Source organism: Cyprinodon variegatus, unplaced genomic scaffold, assembly GCF_000732505.1.
Source record: "Cyprinodon variegatus isolate N-32 unplaced genomic scaffold, C_variegatus-1.0 Scaffold1005, whole genome shotgun sequence".
Taxonomy (NCBI): Eukaryota; Metazoa; Chordata; class Actinopteri; order Cyprinodontiformes; family Cyprinodontidae; genus Cyprinodon; species Cyprinodon variegatus.
In genome coordinates, this window is record NW_015151458.1 from 66,134 (window position 1) to 81,413 (window position 15,280).

General features: G+C 37.1%; 1 protein-coding gene across 4 annotated transcripts; it reads right to left on the bottom strand.

Moving 5' to 3' along the window:
* Positions 1-674: 674 nt before the first annotated feature.
* vrk3 (vaccinia related kinase 3) lies at positions 675-15,135 on the bottom strand. 4 transcript variants are annotated; one of them, XM_015399348.1, is made up of 16 exons: positions 15,047-15,135; positions 11,042-11,214; positions 10,805-10,954; positions 10,593-10,694; positions 7,891-8,013; positions 7,096-7,239; positions 6,438-6,481; positions 6,218-6,284; positions 5,933-6,017; positions 5,744-5,846; positions 5,564-5,656; positions 5,084-5,216; positions 2,231-2,348; positions 2,097-2,155; positions 1,873-2,013; positions 675-973 (listed from the first exon to the last, which is right to left on the bottom strand). In XM_015399348.1, coding segments are annotated over exons 2-16 (1,536 nt in total). In that variant the 5' UTR covers position 11,214; positions 15,047-15,135; the 3' UTR covers positions 675-971. The 4 variants fall into 4 exon arrangements, with proteins under 4 accessions (XP_015254834.1, XP_015254835.1, XP_015254833.1 ...); XM_015399349.1 differs by lacking the exon at positions 15,047-15,135 and adding an exon at positions 12,324-12,420; XM_015399347.1 differs by lacking the exon at positions 15,047-15,135 and adding an exon at positions 12,301-12,383.
* Between the last annotated feature and the right edge of the window lie 145 nt (positions 15,136-15,280).

Genomic DNA, 15,280 nt, shown 5'->3' on the forward strand with positions numbered 1-15,280 from the left:
GTCTAAATGACAGTGGGTTTGTTAAGGCAGGTGTATGATGGCATCTCCAACTCCACGGAGATAAGCAAACTGCAGGGGTCCTGATAGCTGCTTGTTTCACACACTCAAATATTTCAGCTCTTTTGAAAATACTGATTATGGTCCCTAACGTTTTAGAGGAAAAAATAAGTTGCCGCATATTTTGTTGAATTGGAACGGTAGTTGTTTTGCACTTTTCTATTTACACCTCCTGCATCTTTGGAATTGCTCAATGACTTTACTGAAGTGGGAACCCCACTAAACCCCATCCAGGCATGAGATTCAGAACATAGCGGGCCATTTCTTCTGTAAAGGAGTTTTTTTTCTTTTTCTTTCTAGAAGTGTTAAATTAAGATTTTTTTAATGAACTAATTGCCTATATTTCTACTTTTCAAAGCAGGTTGACAGGAAATGTAGTTGGTTTTTTTTGTCGTCCCTTCAAGCATTTTTACCCAAGAAAATTCCTGTTAATTTGATTACAAGACATTTTTTCAAACTCAAAACAAAGACCAGAAGCAAAGTTCTTTAAGTATGGTCAGGAAGATAAAAGCCAATATTTTAAACTAAATTTACATTTTCTGCCCCAACCAGTTCCCCTTATTGTTTAATTTCAGCAGAAATGTGAAACAATGAAAGAAAAGTAGAAAATCTTATCCTTTATTAAACTTCAGAAAGATTTAAAATAAGTAACCTAATCAATCTTACAAACATTAGAATAATGTTACATTAGAAACACAATGTGAACATATCCCTGACTTTAAAACCATGAAAAAACAGTGCATTTCTGTTAGGAATCTCACTGAAATCCTTTATGCATGAAATGTTGACCCTCCAACACTTAGAACTACAGCGGATTAGTAAACGTTGAACCAAAAATACATCAGTGCACAAAGAAGTCAATTCTAGCCATTAAAACCAAGTAAAACGTCGCCATTCTCATCTTGTGGTTTGATTTCTGGGAAGAGAAGGAAACAGAAATTTAAATGATAAAATGCAGTTTTAGGTCAAATCTAAGATAAAACATCCACTTAAATTCTGAAGATAACACAAATCTGTCTGACAGCCTGGTAATTTACTTTTTTAAAGTCTGGATGAATTAATCTGAACAACTAGCTGACATTCAAAGCAGTCCAAGCTTTTCCTTAAGGTGATATGCAGTGATTTCTGTTTGTTTTTCACAAACTTTATTTTAAATAAAGGCTAAAACACAAAAAATATAATATGTGTCAAGTGTCAAAAAGGGTTAGAACAAGGTCAAGACATTGATATCTTCTTCTTTTGGGGCCCCCGTCTTCCTAACACTACCCCTCCATTAAGCGTCCCTAGACATTTCCAGGAAGTCAGTTGCAATTATAGAATTCCCAACACTGAAAATGCAAGATGACAAAGACTGAATATGCTGTGCAGCTCTATACCTGCTTTCCCTGTTAAAACACATCACTAATGATTTTATTGGCCTAAAGTTTGTTTGTTTTTGTTCACTTATGTTCTCTAACTGAGGCTTTCCCAGAACAGCTGCTTTAATATCCACATTCAATCACACACAGATGACTCTGTCCACTAATTAGGTCACTTTTTTTGCACAGATTTTTAGGACTTCAGAGTCAAACAAATAAAAAAAGACACATATATTTGTATAAAAATGTGAAAATAAAGCGTATCCTTCCATTCCACAGTGAAGCACTACTTGATGTTGGTCTATTTCATAAAATCAATCGATGCCATCTTGAACTGAATAACATTAAAACCCACAAACAAACACTTCAACTCTTAGTTTTGAGGGAATATAACGGCAGAGAGAGACGCCTGATATCACAGAGTTTGGCAGAACCAGCATCAGGTTTAGTTACTTACATATGGACATATGTAGAGGCTGCTCCACTGACCCCCCAAGCTGCTGTAAGGCAGCACTGAGTCCAGCTTGGAGCTCTGAGTAGCTGGGTTGCTCTGTGTACTGCAGAGCCATCACTGCTGTTAGGAAGGCCTGAAATGCAGCTATACAAAACACATAACAATGGATATTACCAAGCAGTGGGCCACCACAGCTGGAAGTGATGGAAAAACATGTTCTAACTCACATGAAACTGTTTTTGTCCCAAAGCAGTGGCTCAGCAGGGCTTTCACATCATCCATATACCTGAAAAACACAAACTTTAGAGTTCTAGTCCTCTGAAGTTAGGATAAAGGTGAGATGGGGATTTTCTCTCATTACCGCCGTTTCTGGGCAGCCACCTGCTCCGGCTGGGTCAGTTCGGACCATGGCAGTGTTCCTGTGTGCCACATTAGCATGCAGTAACCCAGAGACTGCAAGTCACTGCGACGAGACGGGGCTGAAAAAAAATAAAAAAAATAAACAACGTTCACATTTTACCTTCATATACACACAAAACGCGGCATGCCACAGGCGCAGAGATCATCCTGTTTGTTTGGTTGTTGCATTAAAGAGTCTGCAGAACATGAATATTGTATTAGCAAGAGGAAAACAACATCAATGTGATTATGTCTGCCAAATGGCCAGATGGAGTGTGGGCACCAGGCAGGAGGAAGAAAAATAAATCTGGCCGTGGTGTATTAATATTCCAGTGGGCCAAAAAAAGAAAGAAAGCCTCTATCTGGGTTTAACTATATAAACTAAAACAAAAACACTAAAGAAATTCAACAGATGTCACCAGTGCACCAAACAGCTTCTTATTACAATGATTATTGTACAGGAGAAAACATTTAACAGTAGCATTACCCAACGTATCCTCCATACAGCTTAAATAAAGGCAAAGCGAGGATAAACAATAAGAGAGCTTTGAGAGTTGGTGCAGACTTAAGCAAGCAAACAGTATAAAACTTGTCAGGGGACAGTGAGTGCGCCACTTACTGGTCAGGAGGAGTTAAACATAGCTATTAACGTTTTTTTTATGTAACATGATCAAATCATAAAACTATGTTTCAGTCATCAATTAAATAATACAGCTCTTCCTCACACTATTTTCACATTTATGTCAGAAGAACAAAGAGGATATGAAGTGGAAAGCACAAAGAGTTTGATAGTAGGGCTGTGAATCTTTGGGATTCCCACAATTCGATTTAGAATCGATTCTTGGGGTCACAATTCTATTTTTTCCATATTCTTTTAAATCCAAACGATTCGATTCAGAAACGATTAAATATTTTTTTACTTATTGCAATAATGTAAACACCGAAGGGTAAATTCTACCACAACTCTGGGTGATGTCTTTCGAGATGAGAACGAGGATTTGAAGTACTCCCGAAATACTTAAATTTACCGTTGCAATATCTGCAAATCGCATGAGTCATTTCAAGCCCTTTCTTACAATGTTGAAGGTAAAATCCAAAGTGTTTCCCAATGGTTGCTTTTAAAGACCGTGGAGGCGGTTGAATTTCTTTTTCTTTGTCCTTCATACTTTAGCGGCAACAAACACAATAGCTCACACAACACTACACGCCACTCTGTAGCCTGCTAGGCTGACGCTTGCATGCCTGTTCATAGCTCACGCTGCTCACTGGTTTCGCCAAACACTACGGTGCCTGATAAGGCACATCCGAACCCACAAAAAAAAAGAAAATGAGAATCGATTCCGAATCTTTAAATGTTAGAAACGCGATTTGTGCTCAAATCGATTTTTTTCTTCACCCCTATTTGAGAGTAGCGCTAAAGAGTTCTTTCTACAGGATAAGAAATTGTATATTATAAACAATGTTAGATACAATAAGAGCTGGAATCAAGTTGTGGAAATTGCTAAGGAAAATTAAGCCAAAAGAGAAACCCAACAGGAGCCGCCATATAAGTGCTGTCTGAATAGTACTTGCAGTAAGGAAGCAGGATGCCTCATGTGTACTCTGTGTGACACATACTAATGTTCACCCTTCCATGTTTTGAATTCTATAATCGAGAGTTTCTGTCATTTGTTGCATTGGTGTAACTTTTTCTGTTCCTATCTCATGATGACATCCATGAGGCTGAAGGCTGACTAGAGTCCCTTTCATATCCATCAGCATTCCTAATGTTTATTCAAGTCAGGAAAAGAAGGCAGGAGCTATTGCTTGGCCGATTCAGAATCAGCCAAGGAATATATAAAGAGAGATCAGTATTACATCTCTTTATTAACCTACCTCTAATACAGATTAACTTTTTCAGATATGGCACTAAGTAAAGGTTATAGCAATGATTTTTGGATCAGTATTTATGTTTCTCCCTTTTTTTCTTGTGAGGTGGTGCAGTACCATGGAGCAATATAAAAAGGAATTCATCCTTCTAATGACCGGCAGGAAACTGAATGCTGGCATCTTTGAAATGCCGAACATGAGGTATTTTCACCTGAGCAACGTATGTTTAGGTAAGGTCAGGAGGGATGGCAAGATGAAGAAAATACATAAAGGAGGGATAAAGAAAGAAAGCACGGAAGCGAGGGGGCAAGGGTTTAAGAAATGAAAAAAGAAGAGGGCATGAATAATGCAGAAAAGTAATGAAGGAAGGACCGGGGGGTAAGGAATACTAGGTGGAAACACCGCAAGAAAGAAAAAAGAAATCGGATTAACAAAAGGAAGGTGTCATTGTAAAATACAATTGAGGTGTTAATAACTGCATCAGCAAATAAAAACAGCAGGAATGAAGGAAAGATAAATATAAAGGAAGGATGAAAGTAAGGATAGCAGATGGAGTCAAGATTTAAAGACAGAAAAGGAAATAGTTAAGAGACAAAAAAAAGGAATAATGACAAAAAGGTGCAGGAAGAAAGGAGACAAAGGCGAAAAAAAGTTGGATGCAAGGAGAAAAAGGAAAGAAGCAAACGTGAAAGCAGTGAAGGAAGAAATTAAGGAAATAAAGTGAGGAAGGACGGAGGGACTGATGGAAGGAAAGATGAAAGTAAAGGGAGATAGAGAGGCACAAGAAAAGGCAAAAAAAGCACAGGACACAAGAAAGAGAGAATCAACCTTTTACAAATTAATGTGAAGTTACAAAAACAGTAATAATTTGATTGTTCAATCTTTTCTCTATATATGTAAAGATTTTTCTAAACCATAAAGGAAGGTTGGGGGGGACCAAACACACCTGCTCCATTGTGTGCATCCAGGCTGATGAACGGGACAGCGCCCTCATGTGGTGTTCTGCTGCCTTCGCGGTATTCCACATGTTGGCCTCCTGGACAGTACCTGACAGCATGACAGTATCCTACCAGGTACACCTACCACCAGACACAAACAGCAGGGAGGACACACAAACAGCTCAGCATGAAGACACATAAAAAATACTTATTGTGATATAAAGAGGAAATAGGCTTCTCATAATATAACTGCATACATCATTAAATGTTGAAAAAAAAAATAAACATTTGGCAATAAATAATCTTAAACCATCTGAATTATAACAGAAGCCCAACACCAACACACTTGATTTTAACAAGAAATGGTTTCGACTTTGGGGCGCTGACTCCTTTAAAATTACATGATAAATTGAAAAATTATGTATGTTTGGTTTCATCCCTCTAAGGCAACACAAGGTCATATTTCCCACTAAGCAGCCTTTTTTCACCTGTGAATTCTCTCCCGGTTTGATGTAGATGTTCTCTGCGTTAATGTCCGCATGAACATACTCGTTTGAGTGGATAAACTCCAGGACATCCAGCTGAAAGCAAGCAGACATATTAAATTTTAGCAAGATTATTTTACTGAGTGGATGCAGATTGTCTTCATCCACCAAGGCCGTACTCACTATCCTACAGGCGAGCTGAAGAACAGCCCTCTCAGAGAGGGGCTCATTTTCTTCCTCTAGAACAGACTGCAGGGAGCATCCCATGTTGGGGAAAACCAGAAACCTAAAATGTACAATAAAATCACAAAACGTGAGATTCAGTGTGAAATTCTGTGACATAAAGGGTGAATATTTAGCCTGATTCCACACCTGTATAAGTCTGCATGAAGACCAAACCCAATGCAGGAGGGGATCCCCAGAAAATCCATCCTGTTCTGCTTGATCCACTTTTCAACTACAGAAACAACAAACCAGCCTCAGAGGTAAGTGTATCATCACAAATGGAGCCTGTCCCCTCTAACATTTTATTAGCCTGATCATAGATTAAGATTGAACAGATGCTGAACTGTAAAATACTGAATGAACCTGTTTAAATGGGTAGAAACATTAGGGGCAACATAATGAATCTGTTATCGACTCATACTGAACCCTCACCAGATGTAGACTTAGCCGCTCTTTGAAGAAAGTTCTGTTCAGTGAAGATTCGCCCATCTTTAGTTCCCTGAAATTGAGAAAATATGTTTAATTCCTCTGTAAAATAAACACTATAAAAAACATAGAGTAGACCAAAAATAAGGATATAGCACAGCTCACTTAATGTGTGCTTATTAAGAAGTTTATGAAAAAGAGGGTCATAAATCATGATTACACTGACCAGTTTGAGAATGTGATCCGCTTCTTTTGATGTGGGTCGAGTAACTGAAAGAAACCCCAGACAATTATTAGTCTTAATCATTAATATCAACGTCCTGGTGCTTTATTTAAAATCTACAAACGTGCTAAGTGCTTCAGAACTAAAGGAGCTGTGATAATAAAGCAGAAGCAAAACAGGAAAATATAGTTAAACACAACAATTAATACTTGAAGTATTATCATGGTGATAAAAAGGGCCAACCTTCTTTAAATGTTTTAGATTTTTCTTTTTTTTTGTTTAATTCAAACCAGCCGAAGTTCATCACAACAACCAAAGAAAGGTCTCCCTAGAAGAGTTAACTAAAAAGACAAAGTCATTATAATGACCACCTTTACTCTACATTTAATAAACCAAACTGCACAATGTGTTTAAAGGAAACACTGATTTTGTTAGAAAAATATTTCTTAACAAGCCACATAGATCAAATAAAATGAAGTTGGATTTTTTTAAAATGTTGCAATGTAACCATAATGAAAATGTTCTTTCCCATTTTTCAAAGCCCTTTCTAAGGGGATGAAACTAATTTGCCTGCAACCACATTTAAATCTCAGGATAAAAGAAAATTGTGACATTTCAACTTATGATAGATTTTTTTTCCTTTATCATTACTTTCTCTCACCTTCATACAGGAGCTCCATCATATTCTGACCAATTAACTTCACCAGTTTCCACTTCTTGCCAGCCTTGTCTGTTAGCTCCTCCCCTTCCTGCAGCGGCACTAATAACGATGCATGCTTTGCCTTCTTTGATTTACCCCCTCCTCCTATTGTAGCATATAGACATATACATAAATATATAAACACAATAATCATCATAGATGTTAATGAGTCAAAGAAACTGGACGTCTTATAGTTTATACAAAATTCTTTGTAAGTTTGGAAAAGGAAATATAAACCAAGCAAAAGCAGACTCATTATTAATCAAGTTAAAACATCTAATAAGAAACAAAGAAAAATAAGTAAATGGATGCTCCATCAAAGCTTCACTGATTTTTCTTTTTTTCTGTTAGAGACAGAAAAGGCAGTATTGGAAAAGTCAGAGAAACAAATAGTTAAAACTGGGAACATAAATATATATTTTTTTAAATTAGATATGGAAATGTGACATACTTTTTGCTTATTTTATTTAACTGTGTTTTAAATTTTGTTTAACTTATTTGTTTGCTTTTATCATTTATTGTATCTTTAATCTGATCAGTCTTTTCTTTACAATATCACCATTTCAGAATTAATAATTTAGTTAATCCTTTTATATCCTTTTCAGCTCTCAGTATACCACCTTTTATTTTGCCCCAATCTGAAATGATCCTTCGAAAACAACATATAAAACAAAAATAACGCAGGATAAAATTATACTTCTGGTCATATTTAACTCATGATAGAATGAAAACTGATCAGTGACTGCTGCAGCTCACCCTTCAAAGGAGACTTGGAAGGAGCAGCGCGCTCAACCTTTGATGCTTCTGCCGTTGCAATCGTTTTATCAGATGCTTCTGCTTCCCTCTTAACAGGACTTGAAACTTTGGCTTGTCCCCTGACTGGACAGATTAAATACATTTTTAGTTTAAATGAACCACATGCAGTACTGCAGAGTGTCTTATAAAAGTATCGCTACCTTTTACTTTACTCTTTCTTATAAGAAATATTAAGAGACTGGATGCTGGTTGCTTCCGAGAATCCACAAAATCCACCTTGAACATAACGTTTCTATTGTATGCTAGGTTGCACCATTGATCTCTATTGAAAAAATAGAGATCAGCGGGTTGCACCCATTTAACATGGACACACTTGAAGTCACATTAGATGAACAGAGCGGGAACTTCCAACCCAAAGTAAATTTAGGGAAAATAGTCTACAGGCTTATACAGTATACTGGCTCTGTAGGCCTGCGTTCAAAACGGACAATAGTCAAGCAGTAGAAGCAGAATGTTAACATGCAAAGTCTATGCTTAACATGCAGCGCATTTCCAGCAGCAGGAGCAGTGTATCTTGATGCATCTGAGCAGCTGAAGCAGCGCCTCATGAGCTTCTGAGCATCTGAGGCTCGTGATGCGCTTAACAAGCAGCAGATGCTGGCGCTGGAAAAATTAAAATTTTGCTGCTCGACGCGCCTCATCAACCAATCACGGAAAGAGATCTGGGAGCTGGCAGGGAGACGGACACACACTGGAAAAAAACCCAAATCTAGATAAGTAATTTTTTCTTAAAATAATCTTAAAATGTTCTTGGATTGAGTAGCAAAAAGTGACATTTTGCCAATGGAACAACAAAAATTACTCTTAAAATAGGAAAACACAACTGCATTGTCTTATTTCAAGTGCATTTTATCTAATGATCTTATTTTAAGAGTAAAAATACTCATTCCATTGGTAAACTATCTCATGTACCTACTCAAATTAAGGGAAAATAAACTTAATTTAAGAAAATTTTACTTATTTTTAGATCGTTTTTCCAGTGCAGCACTGCTCAGGCAGATGATCACTGATCATCAGGAGAGTGATCACTATGATCACTCTTCTGAAACAGTTTATAAATGCCTAAATTATCTTCAAATGTCAAATTCTATTCTGGTGCTTGCAGTTTGTACCATATACTTAAAAAACGCTACCATCTACTTTCAGCCGTAGTTGAAACCCCCTGTGCGGCTCCGACACCGAATTAATATTTTAAGCAGGACAGTAATTTTGATGAACTGACTGCATAGACAATGTTTTGAGATGGACTATAACTTAAAAGTATATTAAAACTACTTTTTACAGACAGCAAAGACACTCTCTGCCATTGAACACAGGAGCAGCAGAAGCATCAGATGCATCTGTTCACACTTTACTGGACGCACTTCAGGAGCATCAAAGATGCTTTTGAGGCACGTCTTACCTTAATACTCATATAAATACCCATGTAAATACTGTGTGCAATAACTGTATAATAATCCTTCTATTTAAAAAAAAATATTTAAAAAAAGGCTGTCATATGTGGACACATTCTTCTTCTCTTTTTGACAATTTGGGCTGATGTAATAAGCAAATTTCTCCACCGTGAGATCAATAATCAATCAATAAATAAATAAATAATGTGTAAAAGCTTCACATAGAAACAGTAGATGCTTTTTGCTGCTAAATTCACGTTTGGTGTGAACGTAGCATAAAAATATTGCATCTTTAAAAGTTATTAAAACAGAAAAAATGCAGTTTGTTTTATATGTTTTTGATTTGTTTTTAAAAGAAGTTTCGCAAGCTACTTGAGCCACTTGATCTGAAAATTGTGATTAAAATTATGCACTGACAAGTGAAGGTACACAGCAGCCCCAAAACCCTCCATTTGAAAAAAAGTATCTTGTGCAGCCAGACACAGCAAAAGAAAAACTACTCTGGTAGACGCCAATAACTGTAAAGGATGCAGTATTAACACGATTAAAAAAAACGATAAAAAAAAACAACATATTGTGATTTCTGGATTTTTCTTTTTAGATTATGTTTCTCACAGTGGACATGCATATACGTTGACAATTTCAGACCCCTCTCAGTGAGAGAAATTGCAAAATAGTAGGGTGCTCAAATACTTATTTTCCTCACTGTATCTGGCAAACTTGCCAAAACACAGCATAGCAATAACGCTGCTGAAATCTGCTGTCATTCCATGATGTTTTCCGTTCCACGGACAAGGAAGTAGTTTTGTGTTGTTGACCAACAATCTTTCTAAGGTGGTTCTTGGTGCAGCGCAAGACGGTAAACGGATGGATCAAAAGGTCTGTTTTAGTTTGACAAAGCTCATTATAAATGCAAACCGCACCACATGAAAAAAGTAGCAACGTTGTAGTTTTTGTCCCCCAATCAATCACAGTCTACCAGACTATCAGGTGTGAAAACGACCTAAAGCTCTCTTTGTCCAACTGGTCAGTTAGGTTGACAGCCATGTTTTGGTGAGCTTATAGCTGTAACATCCATCCATCTTCTACACTTTATTTGTCAGGGTCAATCTAAAAAACATGCATTAATGATTTTGCTTGAAATAGAAAATAATGTGGAATTGTTAAAGGCGGGTAAGAATGCTTTAGAAAGGTACTCTATGCATAAAAATAAAACAAATTAACTAGACAGATTGTTTCTCTGCTTACCTGGTCGAGGAGATTTTGCAGCTGGAGATGACAAAACCTCTGAAGTTATTTTTACCTCTGGTTGGTTCTTGGAGTCAAATGTTTGACTCCCAACAGTCTTAACTGTTGATACAGACCAAAGGCGCTTAGATTAAGGATCAAAAGTTGTCTTCTTGCCATGCTACAGCTCTTTGATTTATTTGTGATTTAATAGCCTTAAGAATTATATTTACCTTCATCCTCTTTACTTTTAGGAGGTGATGAAAGTAAAGTTTGTTGAACTGAACCCTGGATGTCAAATTTAACAGTTTTGTCCAGTTGCAGGCTGTTCCGGGTCTTTCTTATAGCAGGACGAGGTGAAACTGGAGACTTACTGTCCTTGGCTGCAAAATGAAAGCATTCAGAATCCTAAAATGCTTTACATCCAAAGAGAACAGAAAAGTATTTCTAAAGAAAAAGAAAAGACTCACAGATCAGGGATGAAGCAGGGCTAGTGGCTGTTGTTTCATCTTTTACAGAGGCAGGCGAACTCATAAGCCCAGCTTCATCGGCAGAACAGGGAAGCTTCTCTCCACATGATGGACAAAACCTAAAGTCAGGCTGTAGCTTCGTCCCACACTGGGGGCAAAAACGGAAAGGCATCCTAGAAGAGCAAATATACATCATCTTTCATAACATCTACCTTGGTAGGTGTGAACTTCTACAGATGAACCAACAAAGTATCACTGTGATCATTTGGAACATGAAACTTTGCTGAAAAAAAATAAATCAAAATGCATTTTTTATTCTATCTAAAAAAAATTCCAAGCTATTTAGATATAAATGCACCTTTCCAGAGGAAGCTTTGGTTTCAAATTTGATAGCACATTAAGACAAGACTCTAAAACCAGGCATTATCTAATAAAAGGACAGCTCTTTCGGGTCCAATGATATCACTTTGGTTAAAGGTTTATTACATTTGAATTCTTAGTTTTGGTGTTGATATAATTATACATCATAAACCATCAATTAAATCTTAAAATTAAGAATTTGGGGGCTGAAGTTAAGCAGGATTTTCTCTAATTCACATGAGACTGATATGGCTTTAGGAAATGGTTTACACATTTTCAAAAGTGCTGAGTCTGGAGCCAACCAGTCTCCAACAACATAGCCTCTGGGGAGATCCCAGAAATCAAAGGCTTAAGGAAGGTCTGGACAGGAGTACTGTCCAGACCTCCCTTAAATTTAATGACTAATGAGGACTTATACGCTAATGTGGGCAATTACAGTAATAACTGCTGGGGTGTGATGAGAAGGAAATGACCCCCAGCCGTGATGTACAGAACTTGTGTGCAATTCACAGGTTGTCCATAACGTTTAAACATAGGGGTGCTCATTAATGGACTTGGCATCACGTTACTGTCTCATTTTTTTTTATTTTACCTCTGGCTGTATTTCTTGGGCACTCGGGTAAAGAGAGGGATGGATCTATTCCCCAATCACCCTCTGGTGGCAATTTGGAAACGGTGGAAGAAGAGAAAGCCAGACATCAAATCTGAATGGACCATGTTCTCTGTCACTGTAGTTCATGCAGCTGCCCGTAGCTGTGGCCGTAAGGCTTGTGGAGCTTATCATGGGGGCAACCCCTAAACTCTGTGTTAGACACAGGCAGTAAGATATGCTGTCAAGCTGAAGAAGGAGTTCTATTGATCCTGGTAGGCTTCTGAGACTCCATAGGAAGCAAACATACTGTGAATCCAAGAGTGCTGCTACCTGACGATTGCAAAACTCAGGCTTTGGAGAGTTTGATACGGCCATGATGATAGAGTACTAGTCGACCTCAAAGAGATTCTGGCAAACCATCTGCTGCCTTCAGAGGGGACAGAGGGGAAGTGTTAAGGAGAAATTAAGGAGGGCGGTACATAAGAAAAAGTAATTGCTTCCCGGAGATACAGCCTGTTTCTGTCTGATCTATTCCATGCAGAGGAAGGAGATAAGGTCCAAATATTCAACCTTGGAAAAGTGCAGTTAACAGTAAACTGCTAAGTTTTCATATTAACTCTGGTGAAGGCTTTTTATTACGTTTTGTAGAATATTCCAGCCTTGAATAACAAAAGCATGAACTAGTTTCTCAGCATTACCCACAGACAAGATATTTTCTAAATTTGATGAAGGATGAAAATTGTAGAAACCTGTTTAATATGGGATTTAAAGGAGCACAGTCAGATTATATTTGACATTGTTTAAATTTATACTCCATGAACGCACTTTGGTTGCATACAATTTTGGGGTGTACTTCTGTGTTTTATGCTTTGTTTGCTCATTTTGTTAGTAAATAAAGCCCTTTGTGAATATTATAACACTGGGGTTAGACTGGGGTTAGAATACCATGCATGTTCACAGTGGGTAAACAAGGAGAATGGTTTACGTCATTTAATTCAATTTAGGTTCTCATCAGCAATACACTTAAATAGGGAGTAATTTGTTTTGTGTAATTGTGTTCATTCTATTGTAAAGGTTTTAATCTATTACATTTAAAAACGTGTCATTAAAATATTTACCTTGATGCTGTGTTCCCGTTTGCGTTTATTAGAAACTGGATTTTTTTGTTTCCCTAGATGTTCTCAAATGAGGCTGTGGAGAGGGTGCACTAGAACTTAGAATTGCTTTAGATAGGTTTATTTAATTAACAATAGTTAGTCTCCGACCATGCCAAGCTGTTGCTTTTCCACAAGGCACTGCAGCAGGACAGGCTTTATTATGCTGCTGCATATTGTCATGGTGTGGCTTTCTGGTAGAACCACAACTTTTCCAGCAGATGGCGCCCCTTCTATTTATATTTGCTAATCACACCTGGCGCTTGAGTTCTATTAAAGCTATCAAATCTGAATGGACACTTATTGTAAAAACCCTTATTTTATCACGATCAAATGGTTTTGGGTCTTGTCTGTATAATATACCCCTTTAAAAGGAAACTCAAGATAAAAAATGAAACAAAAGTTTGTTTTGATGATCGACTCTGGTCAAAGACTCTGGTCTAAAGACAATACCGGTAAGTGCTATTTTGTCTGAATTCAAAAGCAGAAATTCATAGTCATTGAAAGTGTCAGCTTGGGTCTAATTAGCAAAACTTGACTGCACTTATTAATGAGAGAATGACCGGGGCACATTTTGGGAAACACTCTCCTTCCCTCATTTAGAGCATTGAGAATAGGTCTAGGCTGGGTCTTCCAACATGGCAATGACCCAAAGCACACAGCCAGGATAATCAAAGAGTCACTCTGGAAGGAGCATATCAAGGTTCTGGTGTGGCCTAGCCAGTCTCCAGACCTAAACCCAATAGAGAATCTTTGAAGGAAGTTCAAACCCCCTGCATTTTTCTCAGCAACAGCCCAGAAACCTGACTGATCTAGAGAAGACCTGTGTGGAGGAGTGGGACAAACTCCCTCCTGCAGTGTCTGCAAACCTGGTGAAAAAACTACAAGAAACATTTGACCTCTGTAATTGCAAACAAGGACTACTGTACAAAACATCAACATAGATTTTCTCAGGTGTTTAAATACTATTTTATAGCTGTATCAATAAAATAGTAAAAAAAAAAAAAATCATACATTGTGATTCTTGTATTTCTTTCTTAGATTATGTCTGTCACAGTGGACATGCACCTACGATGAAGATTTCAGACCCCTCTATGATTTCTAAGAGAGAGAACTTGCAAAAAACAGGGTGTTCAAATACTTATTTTCCTCACTGTACCTGTATCATATGGATACGTTTTTGCTTTTAAAAATAATTGATTTGATATATAAACACAAACTCAAAAGAACATTGTTAATGTATCATCATTATCTGAGAAGCAATGTAAAAAAAATATATATATATATTTACAGAGAAAAAGTACTAACAGTCGTCATACTATAAATAATCAGCTGGGTTTCACTTTCAGGATGACAATAATTCAATATTTAACCTCAATTACCTGCAGAGAAACTCAACTACAGATGTTAAGCTCAGAGAGGAAAAAAACGATTTAGAATATTAGAGAATATATATTATTTTCCTCTGATAAAACACTTATAATTTTAGAGTGATATAATTGGGAGTTTGGACCTATGCGATGTAAACAGAGCTGTAAAAAGATGATAATTATTTTACAATACAAATAAAGATTTCAAAAAGCTAAACAGAGATTTAAAATATTCCACTCTAGTCTAGGTTATTTCCTAGTTAGCAAGGTCTTACTGTTTTAGTTCTAAAACTAGAGTAAGAGATGCTGTAGGTAGTTAAAATAGAGGGAACTGCCCTTTAGCTGTCCATAGAAACAGGAAACCAACTTCAGCTCGGTCTTGCTAGCTAGGCTAACAACCATTCAAAATGACAAGCCGATATATCAGCTTGTAACTTCAAACAATTGCTGAGTTTAACCTCTTATACATAATAATCACGACGACTTCCGAAAATTGCACCGTGACACTTGTAAAAATCGTGTTAAATACCTTTAAAGAAAAACTCAACCACTTCGTCGGATTCTTCTTCGTGTGATCAAAAGGAAAGCGGCTCGAAAGGTAAAGCTGACATGAGGCCCCCTGCAGGACTTTATCGGAAATACAGGCGAGATATCAACGCTAGTATGATTACAGCTTCTTCTGTCGTTATTTCGACCAAAATTTATAATTTTCCCGCTCACCAAATGTTATAGGATTTTTTTAACCGTTTAAACTCTTAACATT

Excerpts from the sequence above, each read along its gene's own strand:
- vrk3 (XM_015399347.1), bottom strand. The coding sequence starts at position 12,368 with ATGGCCGTATCAAACTCTCCAAAGCCTGAGTTTTGCAATCGTCAGGTA. Across the intron at positions 5,657-5,743 it reads TTCAGCTCGCCTGTAGGATA|CTGGATGTCCTGGAGTTTAT; the intron begins GTGAGTACGGCC and ends GCTTGCTTTCAG. Across the intron at positions 2,349-5,083 it reads GGATGCACACAATGGAGCAG|CCCCGTCTCGTCGCAGTGAC; the intron begins GTGTGTTTGGTC and ends ATTTTTTTTCAG.